The 17519-nt window shown below is 42.0% G+C and overlaps 1 protein-coding gene across 6 annotated transcripts in view; it reads right to left on the reverse strand.

Moving 5' to 3' along the window:
• syt16 (synaptotagmin XVI) overlaps positions 1 to 17519 on the reverse strand; it is a 194610-nt gene that overhangs the window by 18468 nt on the left and 158623 nt on the right. For 5 of the 6 annotated variants that reach the window (XM_043697225.2, XM_087989703.1, XM_043697224.2 and 2 more), the window contains 4 exons: positions 15958 to 16170; positions 15232 to 15488; positions 7759 to 8202; positions 3088 to 3277 (listed from right to left, as the gene is read on the reverse strand). In XM_043697225.2, the coding sequence (XP_043553160.1) occupies positions 3088 to 3277; positions 7759 to 8202; positions 15232 to 15488; positions 15958 to 16170 (1104 nt within the window). The remainder of the gene's footprint in view (positions 1 to 3087; positions 3278 to 7758; positions 8203 to 15231; positions 15489 to 15957; positions 16171 to 17519) is intronic. The other variant, XM_087989702.1, reaches the window with a different exon arrangement.

The following is a 17519-nucleotide window of genomic DNA, read 5'->3' on the forward strand; positions in this document are numbered from 1 at the left end:
TGAAAATTGCTGAGGAGGACAGATTTGGATGCAATCGGAGATTAATTGCAAGTGGCCAGTGTTAGGACTTTTGTTTACTTTTTTTTTAATTATCTAAATGGCAGTGGATAATAATCTTAAAGCTTGAAACAGTACCAACATTTATGCAAAAGTTGGACTTTGGGATGCTTGACCACTACAAGCAGATCAAGGTGTACTTGTATTTGGCAAACAAGGTTCAATTTAAAAAGGTGCAGCAACATGCGTATGAGAAATTTAAACATGCAAATAGTCTATAGTGAGGAGAATTAAAGTCACTGGCTGATCTATGGTAAATGCTAGATTTAAATCAAATAATGTTGTAGGGTGTATTCTGCAAGGTTATTCACTATAAGGCAAGACATGTCATCATGCCCTTGTGTGCAAGACCTTGGTGAGCCCAATTTGGTAAACCTTTCGTCAAAATTTGGCCTCTAACAACCTGGGAATATTGAGCCTTCGGAAAGAGTGCAGAAGAGGTCTACTCAACAAATTCCAAGTTCAAAACATCTTACTCAGCCAGATAGGTTCAATGAGTTTTATCTCTATTTTAAACACACTATAGACTTATGAGTGGTTTGTTTAATGTTTATAAAACAAAGGGACTAGATGTGTTTATACGGGCCAATTAGGTAACTGATAGAGGAAAAGGGCTCACTGTTAATCATTAGGATGTTAGACAGTTCTTCTTTGCCCAGAGATGAATGGAGTTATGAAACAGGTTTCTGAATTATGCAGTAAACATTGAGTCAATTAATTCACACACAAAAATAGAGATAGACTTGTTTGTGGCTGTCGCTGAGATTACTTAAATTACTGCCAAGGACCAGCACATCCCTCCCAGATCGTCTCAATGCCATCTATGCTCGCTTTGAGCAGAACTTCGGCGGAGAGGTAACACCTATTCCGACAAGTCCTGACGAACCTATCCCAACAGTCACTGTATCAGAGGTCGGGTCAGTTTTCCTTTGTGTGAATCCAAGGAAAGCGATGGGACCAGATGGAGTACCAGGCCGTGCACTCAGAGCATGCACAGGTCAACTGGCAGAGGTCTTCTCGGACATCTTCAACATGTCCCTGCAGCAGGCAAATGTTCCTGCCTGTTTCAAGAGGCCAACATCATCCCTGTGCCTAAGAAAGCTCATGCAGCATGTCTCAATGACTACTGCCCTGTGGCCCTAACTTCAGTGGTCATGAAGTGCTTTGAAAGGCTGGTCATAGCATTAATCAACTCCAGCCTCCCCACTACTCTTGACCCAATCCAATTTGCCTATTGGACCAACAGATCCATGTCAGATGCCATATCACTTGCCCTTCACTCCTCCCTAGAACATGTTGTCACCAAGAACAGCTACATAAGAATCTTACTCATTGACTACAGTTCAGCTTTCAACACTGTTATCCCCTTGATATTGAGTACTAAACTTAGTGATCTCGGACTAAGCCCCACTCTCTGCAACTGGATCCTCATTTTCCTGACCGACAGGCCACAATCAGTGAAGAGTGGGGACAATATTTCATCCTCATTAACACTCAACACTGGAGCCCCCCAGGCGTGTGTACTCAGCCCCCTACTGTACTTGCTGTATACCCATGGCTGCATTGCGAAATACCAGACTAATGCCATTTGCAATTTCACTGATAACACCACCATAGTCGGTCAAATCTTAGATGGCAACAAAACAGACTACAGACCTGGTGGAAGACCTGGAAAAATGGTGCACTGAGAACAACCTAGCTCTCAATGCCAGCAAAACCAAGAAACTCATTATTGACTTTTGGCAGGATGTTACTCATGCCCCCCTACACACTAACAGCACAGAGGTGGAACAAGTGGAGAGTGTCAAGCTCCTGGGAGCGGTCATCCACAACAAGCTTTCTTGGACTCTTCATGTGGACGCACTGGTTACAAAGGCCCAACAACGTCTCTTCTTCCTAGGCAGCTGAGAAAATTTGACATGATGGCGAATACCCTTGGCAACTTTTATAGGTGCGCCATCGAGAGCATCCTGTCTGGATGTATCACTACCTGGTATGGCAACTGTACCATTCAAGATCAGAGATGGTTACAGAGAGTAACTTGGCCACAATCACAAAGGCCAATCTCCCAGCTATAGAATCCATCTACCAGGCCCACGGTCAAGGAAAGGCCGCCAGCATTCTCAAAGACCCATCCCACCCTGGTAATGCTTTTCTACAACCTCTACCATCAGGGAGAAGGTACAGAAACCTGAACACATGTACCAGCCGGTTTCATAATCGTTTCTACCCCACTGTTGTTAGAATACTGAAGGACTCACAGAGTCTTAACATTGCCCTGTACCTGTGTTTTTGTTTTGCCGCTGTTTACTTATTATTTACTTATCTATGCTATTTACCTATGTGATCTGCCTGTATTGCTCACAAGATAAAGCTTTTCACTGTGCCTCGGTATACGTGACAATAAATTAAATTCAATTCAATTTATAGTACAGACCCTACGTGGTATCCTGAACTAAGGAGAGGAAAGTTGAGGGAAAACACAAAGGAATTTTCCATTTCTCTCCCCGAATTGACCTGGCTTGTCAGTGTACATTCCATGTATTATCATGCCTCAGACATTACAACTGTGTGGGACAGGAAGGACAGACTACAGGTAGTTCTTCTATGATGCAATGCATGCGTTCTTGTGCAAACCCGCGTTATAGAAAAATCAAGCTTTAGAAACAGTGCTTAAGGTGTTGGCAATGCAATCGCGTTACAGCCAACACATGTTTTAAAAGTTCGCACTTTAGAAACAGTGTACCTAATTTGTCAATCGTGTTATAGCGAATTTGTGTTAATGAAAGCAGAACATTATAGCAGAACGACCTGTAATGAGTAGATTTAATCTTCAATGTTAATTGGTTCACATATACCCAAACTCTAAAGGTCTTGGAATGAGATTTTAGTCATGGTGAAAGTATGTGCTTGCATTCCTGAAGGGAGAATGGGGAAATGTGAAAGTAATTGTGAAAGGGACTATATGAGCAAACATTTCATTGAATATACCACAACTGTTCTGTTGTAATAAAGATTTATTTCACTAACCAGGTGGTCTGTTCAGAGCCAAGTTTCGGAAGTGACTGCCTTTGATTACTTCAACAGAAAGTCTTCCTGTCGTGGCATTGTAAGATAATCCAACAAGTAGTTCCGGTGTTCCACCATGTGAAAGCGACTGTGTAGACGAAGCACTGTCACTGTGAGAGATGGCAGACAGGCTGATCTGTGAATCTCCACTCTGTCGGACAGCAAAACATTACCTTTAACCTGAAATACTCAATTAACATTTCTCCAAATACTCAGGTTCAGTATTTCAAAAGGTAGTCAGAAATATCATCAGTTCAGTCTGCAGTGGATCGTAAGATAGTAACAGAGGTGACATGATTCATCAGTGCAATATCTAAATTAACTAATATGTTTCCTGTCTTTAAGTAGAAGGCACTCACAGCAGTATGTATCAGGAAATTGTGGGTGTGCAGACTGTCATTTTCCATCTCCCTTAAAGAACACGGTCATGTTCAGGAAGGATTGCCCAAAAACAAAATCATTCTGTTAGCAAGACGACTGAATATCCTGTGGCAGGGCCCACAGTTGTCCTCTGAACTATCATTATTATCTTGGTGTTGCTGTTTTTTTTCCCTGGATGTCTTGCCTGTTCTGACCTCTCTTTTAAAAATACTTTTCCATTATCTCTGTCTTACTGTTGTTTCTGCCTTTTGGTCCGTCCATCCAGCTGCAAACTATATAATCATGGGAATGGTCGGAAAAGCAGACACTGACAGCTGTGGGCTCCACTTTCCAATGGGCAAAGTGGAAATTGCAGCTCCTAGCAGATCGCTTCTTACTCTCTCTCCTTGTACACTCTCATCACATCCTTCACCTATTCAGTTAAATCAGTCCTTTTTAAGCCAGTCCCTCAGTCACATTGCCAACCCCAATCACTTTCATCACTCACCCTACCTCTCTTTGGTTGATCTGCTAAACTGCTAAATATTTGCTATACCTTCCTTCTACCTCGCTCTATACTCACTGAGTTCATTTTATGTCCACCTTTCTCCAATTCCCCCCAAAGAGACAAATAGCAAATGAGGTGGGATATCATTACCTTAACCTTTTTCATTCAGTCCAAGCGCTTCCAAAAACATTGCTTTTTTTCAAAATAACTCAAAGAGGAGATTAGACACTCCTTGTGTTTCTTTCTCTCACACAGGTGACAAATCAGTAGAAACTGTACATTTTTCACACCAAAAGTATGATAAGTGGATAATTTCCATTGCTTGAAAAGAACATTGATAAATTAAGAAGACAACACCGCAGCTTAAAATGGTTACTGATTTTCATAGAGCACCAAAAAAAAAACAACAGTTTTGTGATCAGTACAGTCTGTAAAAACTTCTCACTTACACAAATGTACGTGTAGCTTGTGTTAAAGAAACTCAATGAGAACTACATCTGGAAAAAGAGCTTCTGAAATTTGACTTCCAGTTTTCCTTCTAAATCAATTGAGCACCTAGGGTGGGGGAGTCCAAAACTAGAGGGTATAGGTTTAAAGTGAGAGGGGAAAGGTTTCTAAAGGACCTGAAGGGTAACGTTTGCCACACAGAGGGTGGTGCATGTATGGAATGATCTGCCAGAGGAAGTGGTGGAAGCAGGTACAATTACAGCATTTAAAAGACATGGGTATTTGAAATAGGAAGGATTTAGAGGGAAATGGGCCAAATGCTGGCAAATGGGACTAAGTCAGAGCTGGACCAAAGCGTCTGTTTCCATGCTATATGACTCCATGACTTTATGGTGAAGGCCAAAGGACAACATCTCTACAATAATTAGCGATGTATCATAGAAGCTTAGCTAATGTATACACACTAAGACTGCATCGTTCAACTAAAAAAGGCAAGAACAGCCAAGATATTTTAAAACAAATTCAGTGCTTATTCGATGAAACCCTCAACAATGTCTTTAGAAAACACAATGGGGCAGCACGGGGTCACAGTGGTGACATTGCTGCCTTACAGCACCAGGGACCTAGACTCTCTTCCAGTCTCAGGTAACTGTGTGGAGTTTGCATTTTCTCTCTGTGTCTGTGTTTCTACTGGGTGCTCCAGTTTCCTCCCACAGTTCAAAGATGTGCAGGTTAGGTTAATTGGCCACTCTAAATTGCCGAAACTAGGTGGGTTAACTATGATAAATGCAGGGTTACAGAGAAAGCGTAGGTGGCTGGGAAGGGGTGGGATGCTCTTTAGAGAGTCAGTGCAGATTCAATAGGTCGAACAGCTTCTTTCTGTTCTGTAGGGATTATTTGATTCTGTTAAAAGCTCAAATTTTGTCATTGTGATACATGTATCATCTCATTTCATTTTTGGTTAGATTGTTATTTCAGGCGTTCAAACTTTCAATTGCTAAGAAATAAAGGGTGGATTTTTTTTTCTGAAAACATTTGGTGGGACGGTTGAACTTGGGGGGAGAATAGACGACCCGATGTTATAGAACATAGAACATAGAACAATACAGCACAGAACAGGCCCTTCAGCCCACGATGTTGTGCCGAACATTTGTCCTAGCTTAAGCACCCATCCATGTACCTATTCAATTGCCACTTAAAGGTCACCAAAGATTCTGACTCTACCACTCCCACAGGCAGTGCATTCCATGCCCCCATCACTCTCTGGGTAAAGAACCCACCCCTGACATCTCCCCTATACCTTCCACCCTTCACCTTAAATTTATGTCCCCTTGTAACACTCTGTTGCACCCGGGGAAAAAGTTTCTGACTGTCTACTCTATCTATTCCTCTGATCATCTTATAAACCTCTATCAAGTCACCCCTCATCCTTCGCCGTTCCAATGAGAAAAGGCCTAGCACTCTCAACCTATCCTCGTACGACCTATTCTCCATTCCAGGCAACATCCTGGTAAATCTTCTCTGCACTCTCTCCAAAGCTTCCACATCTTTCCTAAAGTGAGGCGACCAGAACTGCACACACTACTCCAAATGTGGTCTAACCAAAGTCCTGTACAGTTGCAACATCACTTCACGACTCTTGAATTCAATCCCTCTGCTAATGAACGCTAATACACCATAGGCCTTCTTACAAGCTCTATCCACCTGAGTGGCAACTTTCAAAGATCTATGAACATAGACCGCAAGATCCCTCTGTTCCTCCACCTCACTAAGAACCCTACCGTTAACCCTGTATTCCGCATTCTTATTTATCCTTCCAAAATGGACAACCTCACACTTGGCAGGGTTGAACTCCATCTGCCACTCCTCAGCCCAGCTCTGCATCATATCTAAGTCTCTTTGCAGCCAACAACACCCCTCCTCACTATCCACAACTCCACCAATCTTCGTATCATCTGCAAATTTACTGACCCACCCTTCGACTCCCTCTTCCAAGTCATTAATATAAATTACAAACAGCAGAGGACCCAGAACTGATCCCTGCGGAACTCCACTTTTAACTGGGCTCCAGGTTGAATATTTGCCATCTACCACCACTCTCTGACTTCGACCGGTTAGCCAGTTTTCTATCCAATTGGCCAAATTTCCCTCTATCCCATGGCTCCTGACTTTCCGCATAAGCCTACCATGGGGAACCTTATCAAATGCCTTACTAAAATCCATGTATACTACATCCACTGCTCTACCCTCATCCACATGCTTGGTCACCTCCTCAAAGAATTCAATAAGACTTGTAAGGCAAGACCTACCCTTCACAAATCTGAGCTGGCTGTCCCTAATCAAGCAGTGTCTTTCCAGATACTCATAAATCCTATCCCTCAGTACCCTTTCCATTACTTTGCCTACCACCGAAGTAAGACTAACTGGCCTGTAATTCCCGGGGTTATCCCTATTCTCTTTTTTGAACAGGGGCACAACATTCGCCACTCTCCAGTCCCCTGGTACCACCCCCGTTGACAGTGAAGACGAAAAGATCATTGCCAACGGTACTGTGGTTATGATGTAATGGAGCAAATCAAAAGTCCACACTAGAAGTTAGGGTGCCACCCATTGGTGTAGCAGGAAAACATAACACCTCTATGTTAAAGGCAATAGTGAAAGGTTAATTGAGATCTTCACAATCATTTAAATAACCATTCTGAATGATGCCCATGCAAGCAATGTAGGAATGAAAAGTTGTTCTACCATAACTTTACTAATAATTAACTAAACTTCTCGCTACTATCTTTATGAACTGTCAATTCTGTCCAATCAGCAATTTTGGAACTATTAAATCATTCAATTTATATTTGCTGACTATAGTGTAATTAAAGGCCCTTCAATCAGACTGGACAATTACATTCTCAGAGGAAAACAGTAAGAAAATTTCAGATATACCAGCAATGGCCCTTCAATGGTTAACAGGTCACTCATTTTTATTAACCTGCCTGCTTTTGAAAAAGAGAGGATTTTTCTGAATGTTGACATTTTAGATGGAACAGGTTTACTACAACTATTGAATTTATCCATTTAGATTCATCTAAAATAAAAGCGGGGTGAGACGAAGATGTTTCCTTTGAATAGCTGAAGATGAAAAGCATCATGGGGAAAGTGCAAGGGAGTGGAACTGGAAGGACAACTCTTTACAGGAGTTAGCATCAACACTATGGGCAGGATGGCCTACTTTTATGTTGTTTGGTCAATGCTGCCATCTCCCACTACTATAATTATGTTTCAGCAAAACGGATGTTTAATTTGTTTCTCATCATCGTACTTACTGTTATGTTACTCCTTGGCTCTAGAACTAGTGAAACTTCCATTTCTCCCTCCTGGTTTAGATTCCTGAGGTAAAACAACTTCTCCCCCATCATTTTCACTCGATTCATCTTCCTCACTGCATACAGGCGAAAGCGGAGAGCATGATTATGCAGGTCCTCTGGCTCCACCTTATTAAACCTAAAAGTCTCGTTGAAGACTGGCATAGGTCCCCGCTGTACATTGGTTTTGGAACGCTGCTTCTTGCCCGGCAAGAGGACCGTATGAACTTGCCAAAAATTTGCCCCACTGCGGTCCTTATCTGGGATGTTTTTAGCTGTAACTATTGTAACAGCCAGTTTGTGGTTGGAGGGTTTGTAATTGAATGTGAGGTAGAGGTCTCCACATTTTGAAATTGGCTCAGGTGGGTCCTGTTGCTGAGGAACTGTTGGCTTTCCCTCTGTCTCCTAAAAATGATCAAAGTCTTGTGGTTAATATTTGTCTTAAGTAGAAAACATTCCATCATGCTGAGAAATTGTTTCAACATAAATTACTTGTAGTCATTTTGTTATAATCATTACATTTCTACTGGAGTCTGGCAGAGATGTCCAAGATCCAATGGAACAATTGAGCATGGGATGTTCATAGATTAATTAAAGGATTAAAACTGGAAACAACAAATTAGTGGGATATGGATTTGTGATCATGGAGTAGAATTAAGATTCTGATGAGAAAACTACATTATTGATCACTGTCTAAGCAACATTTAACCTCTGGTCTTTATCACACTATATACAATATAACCATTAAATATAATTTGAATTCTTTCTTTAGATGCATTAAAAATATGGAATATGCAGCTCTCTAAATACACAAAGTTAGGAAGTACTGAGGAAAGTTCAACATTTCAACGAATCAATGCTGGATTGGCCAATTTCAGTCAATGTGACAGTGGAGATGCTGCAAATGGACTCCTAAGCAGAGGATTAAACAAGTGGCCCTCAGACTCCAGCCGAAAACATGAGCATGTGTGCCCATAGGAACGACAGAGCTATTGCATTAGAAGTGGATGTCCATCCACAAATGATGTACGACTTAATAATGCAAAGCAAATCAAATAGGAGGGGGTGAAAGCAAACATAACTGCTACACAGGAAGTAATGAACTGAGAACATGTTGAAAAACAACCTACTTCAATAATGTATACAGTGACCTGGAAGAGAGTTAAAAACTGGAATTAAAGTGCTGGAACACATTGTTCCTATGACCCTTTGTAGCAGTCAGTAAGAGGAAGCCTTCATTTCATTTTCTTCTGGCTTTGATTCAAAAGCCAAGGAATCGAGAGATGAAGTATGACTGCACTGTTTTAAATCACTACTCAACATTAGCTTCGTCCTCCTCCCCCAATTTACTGCACTTAATACCTCAATCACAGAATGGTATTTTTCTAGTGTGCTCCAAATTGCTATTGTTCAGCATCTTGGCACAAGATCAAGGCTGCATTTGGAATTAAAAGATGAAGAATTCACCCTTTGTACTTTTTTAAAAAACTATTGCTTCTACGACAATGATCAAGGATCTATCCCTATAAATAGGTTTATAGAAGTAATTAGATCAAGAGCCTTGAAACCATGCATCAGACAGGCATCCAGTTACTCGACTGAAACATAAAAAATGTGAAGACAGCTTGACAGAGGGGGGACAAAAATGTGATCAAATAACACAAGAAACTCAGAACAGCTAATCCAGTGTATGAGGTTACATAGCCTCCCCAAACATTGTAGAGCTGTTAGATTTAGCAATACTTTGTTCACCAGTTCTCACACAGATTCATTCCCTTCTTTCTTTGAAACTAAGAAAAACATGAAGCAGTATTGTAATATAATTCAAGCAAATAAAGGAGATGTTTCTTTGCACGCGTAATTTTTAAACAGAGGGTATACAATAACTATATTTCCGTGTTGTATGAGGATTTAGAAGTTCTGGAATGGCCTTTACCTGCTGGCCCTGATTTCTAAGTCAGTAATAGGACACTGACTGGTCAACAAGCCATGGACAACCTGCTGTGGGTTGGCAGGAACACTCCGCCTCTGTCTACACTGAGGCTAGCAAGAATCCACTGTATGGAACAAGAATAGCAGAGTTTTCCTTTTTAACGCAACACACCATGATACTGAATTACATTTAAACTTGCAATTTCCTGAACATGGGAATTTAATTGGATAGCTCTTTTAAAAAAAGAGTTTCTTCTGCGGTATATGATTTTTCCTTACTCATTCATGGGCTATGGGCATTGCCAGCTGGGGCAGCATTTATTACCTATCCCTAGCCAATTTTGAGGAGGTGGTGGCAAGCTGCCCTTTTGAACCACTGCAGTCCATTTGGTATAAGCACATTCACAATACTACAGGGAAGGAGATCAAGTATTTTGACCCAGAGACACTGAAGGAACAGTGATATGGTCATAATAAGACCATAAAAATACAGGAACAGGAGTAGACCATTCTGGCCTGCTCTGCCATTCAACAGGATCCTGGCTGATCTGACACTCCTCATGTCCACACTCCTGTCACTCTTGATTCCCCTACTAATCAAAAAGCCATCTATCTCAGCTTAAATATATACAGAGACTGCCCCCACAGCTCTCTCTGGCAAGGAATTCAAAGACTCTCAATCCTCTGAAATAAGAAAATTCTCCTTGTCTCAGTCTTAAATTGGTACACCTTTATTCTGAGACTATACCCTCTGGTCCTAGACTCTCCCATGAGGGGAAACATCCTGTCAGCATTTACCCTGTCAAGCCTCTTAAGAATCCTATATGTTTCAATGAGGTCACTTTTCATTCATCTAAACTCCAGTGAGTAGAGTCTCAACATGTTTAATCTGTGCTCACAAGACAATCTTTCCATAAGGATCATCCTGGTGAACCTTTGCTGAACTGCATCCAATAAAGTAATGTCTTTCCTTAAATAAGGGAACCAAAACTGCTCACAGTCTCCAGATGTGATCGCATCAACACCCTGCGGAGTTACAGTAAGACTTCTCTACTCTTATAATCCAACTCCCTTGAAATAAAGGCCACCATTTCATTAGCCTTCCTGATTACCTGTGTGCTAACTTTCCATGTTTCATGTACAAGCATCCCTTTGTGTTGCAGCTTTCTGCAGTATTTCTCCATTTAAATAATATTGTTCTTTTTCTCTCCGTTGCAAAATAAACAACTTCACATTTTTGCACATTATACTCCATTTGCCAACTTTTTGCCCATTTAACCAATAAACATCTCTCTGCAAACTGTTTGTATCCCTCTCACAATCGGCCTTTCCACCTATTTTCGTGCTGTCTGCAAATTTGGCTGCAGTACATTCATTTCCTTCCTCTAAGTCATTAATATATAAACAGTTATGGTCCCAGCACCAATCCTTGTGAAACTTCACTGATTACAGGTCACCAATGGGAAAAAGAACCCTTATCCCTATGTGCTGTTTCCTGCCCATTAGCCAATTCTCTTTTTGTGCCAATATACTACCTCCAACACCGTGGGCTCTTAGCTTAACCTTACGTTTGGTACATTGTCAAAAGTCTATGTTTCCAAATCACGATGGCAAGTGGTTTGAAGGGAACTTGCAGATGTTGGTGCTTCCATGTATCAGCTGCTCTTGTCCTTCCAGGTGAAAGTGATTGTGGATTTGGAAAGAGCGGTCTGAACAGCCTTGGTGAGTTTCTGTAGTTTATCTTGTGGATGGTACACATTGCTTCTACTAAGTATGAGTGGTGGACGGAGTGGATGCTTGTGGATATGGTGCCAATTAAGTGTGCTGCTTTGCCCTGAATGATGTCAAGCTTCTTCACTGCGACTGAAGCTACATTCATCCAGGCAAATGGGGAGTGTTCCATCACACTCCTAACTGTGCCTCATGAATGGTAGGCAGGCATTGGAGGTTAAGAGGTGAGTTACACACTAAACTTCCTAGCCTATGATCCATGTTGTAGCCACAGTATTTATATGGCTAGTCCAGTTCAGCTCTGGTCAACTTTAACCCCCAGGAATTTGACAGTGGAGGATTCAGTGATGGTGATGCCATTGAATGTCAAGGGCTGATGGTTAGATTCTCTCTTGTTAGAGATAGCCATTGACCGGCATTTGTGTGGCAAGAATCTTACTTACCATTTGTCAACCCAAGCCTGGATACTGAACTCATCTCCACATACCTTGACACCGCCCTATTACCCCTGGTCCAGGAACTCCCCACATACGTCTGGAACACCACCCATGCCCTCCAGTTCCTCCATGACTTTCGTTTCCCCGGTCCCCAAGTCCCCAATGCCTCATCTTCACCATGGACATCCAGTCCGTATACACGTCTATCTGCCATGACAAGGACCCTCTGTTTCTTCCTCTCCCAACATCCCCACCAGTACCTTTCCACTGACATTCTCATTTGTTTGGCTGAACTCGTCCTCACCATCAATAATTTTTCCTTTGAATTCTCCCACTTCCTCCAGACCAAAGGGGTAGCTGTGGGCACTCACATGGGCCTCAGCTATGCCTGTCTCATCGTCGGGTACATGGAACAGTCCCATCTTCCGCAGCTACACCAGCACCATTCCCCACCTTTTCCTCTGCTACATTGATGATGTATTGGTGCCATCTCATGCTCTCACAAGGAGGTTGAGCAGTTTATCAATTTCACTAAGACATTTCACCCCAACCTTATTTCCACCTGGACCATCTTGGACACCTCCCTCCCCTTCCTGGATCTCTCTATATCGATTAGCTGTAACTGACTCAACATGGACATCTACTACAAACCCAACAGCTCCCACTGCTACCTGGACTACATCTCTTCCCACCCGGTCTCCTGTAAAAATGCTATTTCTTATTCCGAATTCCTCTGCCTCTGCCACATTTGCTCCCAGGACGACCAATTCCACCACAGAACATACCAGATGGCCTCCTTCTTTCTTCTCCCACGTGGTCAATGATGCCCTCCAGTACATCTCCTCCACTTCCCGCACCTCTGCCCTCAAACCTCATCCATCCAACTGCAACAAGGACATAACCCACCTGCCCTCACCTTCCATCCTACCAACCTCTGGATGCATCGTATCATCCTCCAGCATTTCCACCACCTACAAACAGACCCCACCACAGGGATATATTTCCCTCCCCACCCCTATCCACTTTTGGCGACTGTCTTGTCAGGTCCACGCCCCTCCACCAACCACACTCCCGGTACCTTCCCTTGCCACCACACAGGAATTGTAAAACCTGCGCCAAACCTCCCCCCTCACCTCTGTCCAAGGCCCAAAGGAGCCTTCTATATCTGTCAGAGATTTACCTGCATTTCCACACACATATCATTACTGTTGTGTCCGTTGTTCCCGATGTGGTTTCCTCTACATTGGGGAGACAGGATGCCTACTTGTGGAACGCTTCAGAGAACATCTCTGAGACACACGCACTGAACAACCCCACCATCCCTCAGCCAAACACTTTAAGCCCCCCTCCGACTGCCCCAAGGACATGCAGGTCCTGAGCCTCCTCCATTGCCAAACGCTTAACAACTGACATCTTCTGCCTTGGGATGATCCAAACACACGGGATCAATGTGGATTTCACCAGTTTCCTCATTTTCCGTCCCTCCACCTTATCCCAGAACCAACCTTCCAACTGAGCACAGCCCTCTTCATCTGACATACCTGTCAATCTTCTTTCATACCAATTTGCTCCACCCTTGTCTCTGACCTATCGCCTTCACCCCTACCTTCATCTACCTATCACATTTTCAGCTACCTTCCCCCTGGCCCCACCCCCCTCCCATTTATCTCTCAGCCCCCTTGGCCCACTAGCCTCATTCCTAATGAAGGGCTTGTGTTTGAAACATTGATCTTCCTGCTCTTCAGATGCTGCCTGACCAGCTGTGCTTTTCCAGCACCACACTATCAACTCTGATCTCCAACATCTGCAGTCCTCACCCTCTCCCTGGATATTGTTCATGTCATATTGCATTTGGATGTGGACTGTTTCAGTATCTGAGGAGTCAAGAATGGTGCTGATCATTGCACAATCATTGGCAAACATTCCCATCTTGACCTTATGATGGAGGGAAGGTGGTTGAAGCAGCAGCTAAAGATGATCAGGCCGAGGATAACACCAGGAGTACTTTAAAAGATGTCCTTGAGAGCTGAGACGACTAAACCAATCACTGCAACCACCTTCCTATATGCTGGCTATGAGTGTAACCAGTGGAGAACTATCCCCCGATTTCCATGCAGTAACTGGTCGCATAGAGAGTCATCATTCATCAAATTCAAACTTAAATATTTGAATCTAGGGTGCAACAGAGGAAGCTTTCTTAATCTGTGTAGACGAGTTTGCATTCAAGAGTAGGTATCTCTGTTAGTTTTTCCAGTCTCTAACATCAGGATAAAGATTAAGTAACCTGAAGTTAGAGACTGTGACTGAGATGAGTTGAGACTCTCGAGCTGAAATTAATGTCCTTTGCTTCATTCATGGAATATTGACGACACTGACTGGGCAAGCAATTAGATCCATCTTTAACTGGCCTGGAGAAGGTAGTAGTGACCGCTTTCTTGAACATTCATCTGGGACAACAGAGGGTACGCTTTCAAAAACAAACTCTTCGATTTTCCATTCCTTTAAAAACACCATTATCTAGACTTGATCCCACACTGACACACATTTCGGCATCTAGAACTGGTTCAAAGGTTGCTATTTATGTGTTTCCATTTGGAGGGCCATAATTACAAGATACAAATGACATTTACCACGATGCACAGCTTTAGCAAAACGTTTGTTCAAGTGTTGAAGGAAAACAATACAACCTTTCTCAGGCACAATTTGAAACTATGACAAAAAGAAGTATTGGATATGTTTATAATTTAAATTCTAGCGCAGTTTCAAAATGCAGGTATTACCTCAAAGTGAATAATTATCAAATTTAATTTTCCCTCTCATTTAAGACTGTTATAATGCAAAGTTTGTGAAAAGATTTGTAGCTCGGGTGCTCGTTGTTGTGGTTCTGTTCGCCGAGCTGGGAATTTGTGTTGTTATAATGCAATCTGTGCAATTTAAGCAGACACTATGTCCAACTATTTACTTGTTATGTTCAGGGTAAATAAGACAGAGCTGAAAAATATGTTGCTGGAAAAGCGCCAAGGACCAGGAGAATCGACGTTTTGGGCATAAGCCCTTCTTCAGGAAAGCCTCCTGCTCCTTGGATGCTGCCTGACCTGCTGTGCTTTTCCAGCAACACATTTTTCAGCTCTGATCTCCAGCATCTGCAGTCCTCACTTTCTCCTAGTTGAATAAGACAAAGGGCAACTAAGTTGGAATAAGAGAAAGGTGATTTATACTGAATTACAGAAGTTAATTCTATACTCTAGTATTTTTTTGCGTAAACATTAAAATCTGTGATAAAGGTAACATTTGACATGTAGCATTGGAATGAGTTGAATTCATAATGTATTACCTCTGGGCTCCATGCTGATGAACTATCTGTTTGGTCATTTCCTTCATAGGCCTGGTTGTCAAAGTTGGTCTCTTGATCGGGACTTCCCTCATCAGTTTGCTGTTTCCCATGATTCTTATCCAGAGTTCCAGCTGTTTCATCTGAAGCCCTTGGATGACCTGTTCCACCCTCAGACGCAGTGCCTGAACCCATGGATAACTGATCTTCTTGATAAGAACAATTACCTTGGATGCTAAACTGATGCTGTTTATCTGTATCTAAACAGGCAAATGTGAGACATTTTTAAAGCATCATGAAGCAAAAAGCAAAGCGCAATGAATATAACAATATGGGGAGGAGTCTGTTGCATCACCTTTTAATCAGTATTAGCTCACAACATGGAACATAATAATTAAAGACATGCTTAAACAATTTACATGAAGTATTTCTCAGTTTCATAGGTTGCGATTCAGTTAGAACTAAACCGCAACATAAAAAGGGACTGGTTAACTCATGTAAACATGATAGAATTGCTATTGCTTTTATTAACATTAGCAACGATTTCATGCAGCCCAGGCTGTATTTTTCACTGCCCTTATGCAATATGTGTCTGAAGCTAGAAAGGCAAATTGCAGGAATGAAATAAATATGAGAATAAAAAGGAAAACACATTCAAGGTTGCAAGCTGCAAAGGAAACCAGAAAATGGTTTAGACTATCTAGTAATCCTACAAGCCATGCATGGTACCTTCGACTTCAGAGGCCTCTGTGCTGTACTCTTCGTGATTCGAAGGTAAACGATTAAATTTCTGCCTACGCTCTAAACCCGCCTGCGTCACCTTTTCTGACACTGTAGAGCGGAAACTCTGGGACCTTGACACAGAGAATTCAAACTGTTTGATCACTTCCTCATCGCTGTCTGTAGATGTAGTCAACTCCTCATCATCCCCATAGCTGTTCACTGGGGAGAGAAACAGAATATAGGCCATGGACATTTTTCAGATGAACAGACAGTTCTTTGATGGGAACAAAGATCTATATGACTGCAGTCTCAAAAGAGTTGTTTGATGGACCATATAATATTTTTGGCAACTTACTTGTTTATAGAACGATGCGTATCAGACTGAAAAGGAAGCGGTTTTTCAGTTGAGTTGTTAGTGGAACGCATCGTTAGAACTTTACAGGATGCTGGGTTTTTTTTCAAAAGATTAACAGCAAAATAATATCACTAGGGACAAATTCCCTCCCTTAAATGCTTCTTTTAGGGGCACCGTACAGCTTTTTGTTAATTACCTGGGGACAGGTGGCACTTTGTTCAATTTTATCATTGAAGATCAAAAATGCCTTGTGGTGCAGTGGCACAGATTAACATCAGAGACTATGAGCTATGAACCCTTTGGCCAGAATCCTGCTAGTCCAGAGGAGTTCTATAATACATTCAACCAGGTTGATTAAAATGAAGTGCATTGAAAAGTGCCACAAGTTACAGATTCAGCAGCTACAACATCAGTGAGTCAAAATAGCATGAGCAGCAATACTACCTGGGAAAAAAAACATTTTTCCTCCAGGTTAGCCTGAAGATTATGGAGGATTACATTTTTTCCCTTTCTAAATCAGCTGTTTATCAGAGAAGATAAATGTTTTGTTTATTGTTCTCACTGTCTAAGAAGATGGGCTAACCAGTTTTGGTTTCAAAATGGCTTGGGCATCACAGCTGCTCTGTCCTATTGTGGGCATGACTTGAAATGGCCGTCAATGTGTTTGAGGGAGGTGTCCCCAAGTGATAGTCATGCCACTACATATTTACTTAACACCTCTCTTCCCTGCAAGGAATCTATACAACTATAACTATATTCCCAAAACTAAATATCCATGTATGCTTCCAGACAAATGTCTTGTTCCTTTTTGAAACATGGTATAGCTGTCTATGCTAACACCTGTCCTGGCAGTTCTTTTACATTGTTGACCACAAATATTTTCTAAAGACGTAGAATTGAGGGACTAAGATAGCACCGTGGCTAACATGACACCTTTCTGTGTCACGCCTTCTGAAAAACAGCAAAATAATTTGTTTATTTTCTTATTGCTTGAGAATATTGGACTGATGGGTAAGTGTTTTCCTACCAATATTCCGTAATCTCTCTCTTGCGGTGGGTTCTTACTCTGCTCATGTCCGGTATTATACTTTGCAAATGGTTCCAACCATAACCTCAGTGTCTTCAAGTCTTTCTGAATTTACACACTGATGCTTCTACATTTGCTGTTGCTCCTGTTTGACAATATTTGTAAACTTAAAGCTGCTTTGATTTG

Source organism: Chiloscyllium plagiosum, unplaced genomic scaffold (assembly GCF_037043375.1).
Source record: "Chiloscyllium plagiosum isolate Xiang-an unplaced genomic scaffold, Cpla_swu_hap1 HiC_scaffold_8, whole genome shotgun sequence".
NCBI lineage: Eukaryota > Metazoa > Chordata > Chondrichthyes > Orectolobiformes > Hemiscylliidae > Chiloscyllium > Chiloscyllium plagiosum.